General features: G+C 36.6%; 1 protein-coding gene across 1 annotated transcript; it reads right to left on the bottom strand.

Moving 5' to 3' along the window:
* Positions 1–348: 348 nt before the first annotated feature.
* Positions 349–1517, bottom strand: LOC138899702 (uncharacterized). Its single transcript, XM_070186386.1, has 3 exons — positions 1179–1517; positions 904–1044; positions 349–852 (listed from the first exon to the last, which is right to left on the bottom strand). The coding sequence occupies exons 1-3, from the start codon at positions 1515–1517 to the stop codon at positions 349–351; spliced, it is 984 nt and encodes a 327-aa protein (XP_070042487.1).
* Between the last annotated feature and the right edge of the window lie 213 nt (positions 1518–1730).

The raw sequence follows: 1730 nt of genomic DNA, 5'->3' as shown, positions 1-1730 counted from the left end.
CTTTTAAAGACCTCTACTAGAAATGACCATGATATCCTATCATATGCCTTAGCCATGTCTAGATTTATAACCATATTTCCTCCTATGTTGGTCTTGGTAATATTTTGAATAATTTCTTGTGCTAATAAAATATTTTCAGTGAGTCTACCCTTGAAAAAACTACTTTGGTTGTCGGAAATCGGTTTGGGAAGAAGAGGGTTGACCCTCTCAGCCAAGATTTTAGAAATGATTTTTGTGGTAAAGTTGCTAAGGCTGATTGGTCTCAACTCAGAGAAGCTGGTCGGTGATTCAACTTTTGGGATTAAGACTAAGCAAGTGTGTGAGTAAAATCTTGTAAGCTCTTTTCCTTTAAAAAAATTCCAGAACAAAATCCACTACATCCTTCTTAATGATCTCCCAATAGTGTTGGAAAAATATTCCATTATACCCATATGGTTCAGCGGTACTGTCTGCACTCAGACTAAATACTACATTCATGAACTCTAATTCATCTGGAAGCTCAGAGAGCATAGCATTTTCATCTTCTGTTAGGCATTTTGGTATACAACTAAGTACATTGTGATTGATCTCATGTTGAGAAAGATTAAACAACTTGGAGAAGTGTCTGATCGCTGTTCTTGTAATCTTATCATCACCCTTTACCCATCTACCTCTGTTGTTCTTTATTCTATGAAGCTGAAGCCTTTTTCTCCTTTCTCTCAACACACAACGGAAACACTTAGTATTGTAGTCTCCTTCTTGAAACCACTTAGTTTGAGTCTTATGTTTCAAAAGATTCTCTTGTAATCCCAACCAATTTATGTATTTTGTATGAGCTTTATTTAGGTCCTCCCTACTGTATTTCGAATTCAGCTGAATATCAAGATCTTCTAGTATATGGACCTTAGCTTCTCATTCACTTACTTGCTGGTGAATATCTCCCACTTTATCTGTGGACCATTGACTGAGATTTTTACCAAGCTCCTGAAGTTTGCTCTTCAGCCTCCACATAGCATTCCCAGTAACCTGCACATTCCAAGCTTTTTGAACTACCTCCAGAAATTCCTGTTGTTCAGTCCAAAAATCAAGGAATCTGAAATATTTGATGACTTCTTGATGATCATTGTGACACTTCAAAAGAAGAGGTATATGGTCAGAGCCAGTCCTCACCGGGTGCTTCACACAATTATGTTTAGGACCTGACTCCATTGGTCATTCACATGAATCATGTCTAATCTTTTCCAAATCCTTTTCCTAGGTCTCCTATTGTTGCACCAAGTAAATTTGGGACCAGTAAAACCAATGTCACTAAATCCATAAGCTTCCATAGTAGTGATAAAGTCAAAACTTTTGTAAGCTCTATGAGGTTTGTCACCTAATTTCTCTTTCGGATCCATGATAACATTGAAATCACCTCCAATACACCATGGACCATCTACGAGTAAATTAATATCCTCAATACTGCTCCAAAGATCTTTCCTTTCCACAGTTGTGCATTTAACATATACTGCAGTAACATAGAGACCATTGTCTTGCATCTTATCTTTGATATTAAGAGTGATTTGTTGATCATCTTCTGCAATAACTATAGGATCACATTGACTATTCCAGAAGCACCAAATTTATCCATTAGGATTAGCAACACCATGTTGGAATCCCAGAAATCTCTTGTAACCTTCAATCTTGTACTTATCAACAAAAGGTTCCATGACTGCAACAAAGACAACCTTATTAATGTCAATAAGATATTT

The sequence above is a fragment of the Nicotiana tomentosiformis genome, chromosome 10 (assembly GCF_000390325.3).
Source record: "Nicotiana tomentosiformis chromosome 10, ASM39032v3, whole genome shotgun sequence".
NCBI classification, from domain to species: domain Eukaryota; kingdom Viridiplantae; phylum Streptophyta; class Magnoliopsida; order Solanales; family Solanaceae; genus Nicotiana; species Nicotiana tomentosiformis.
Note: the sequence above shows the minus strand (reverse complement) of the source record. Positions and strands in the feature narration are given on the sequence as shown.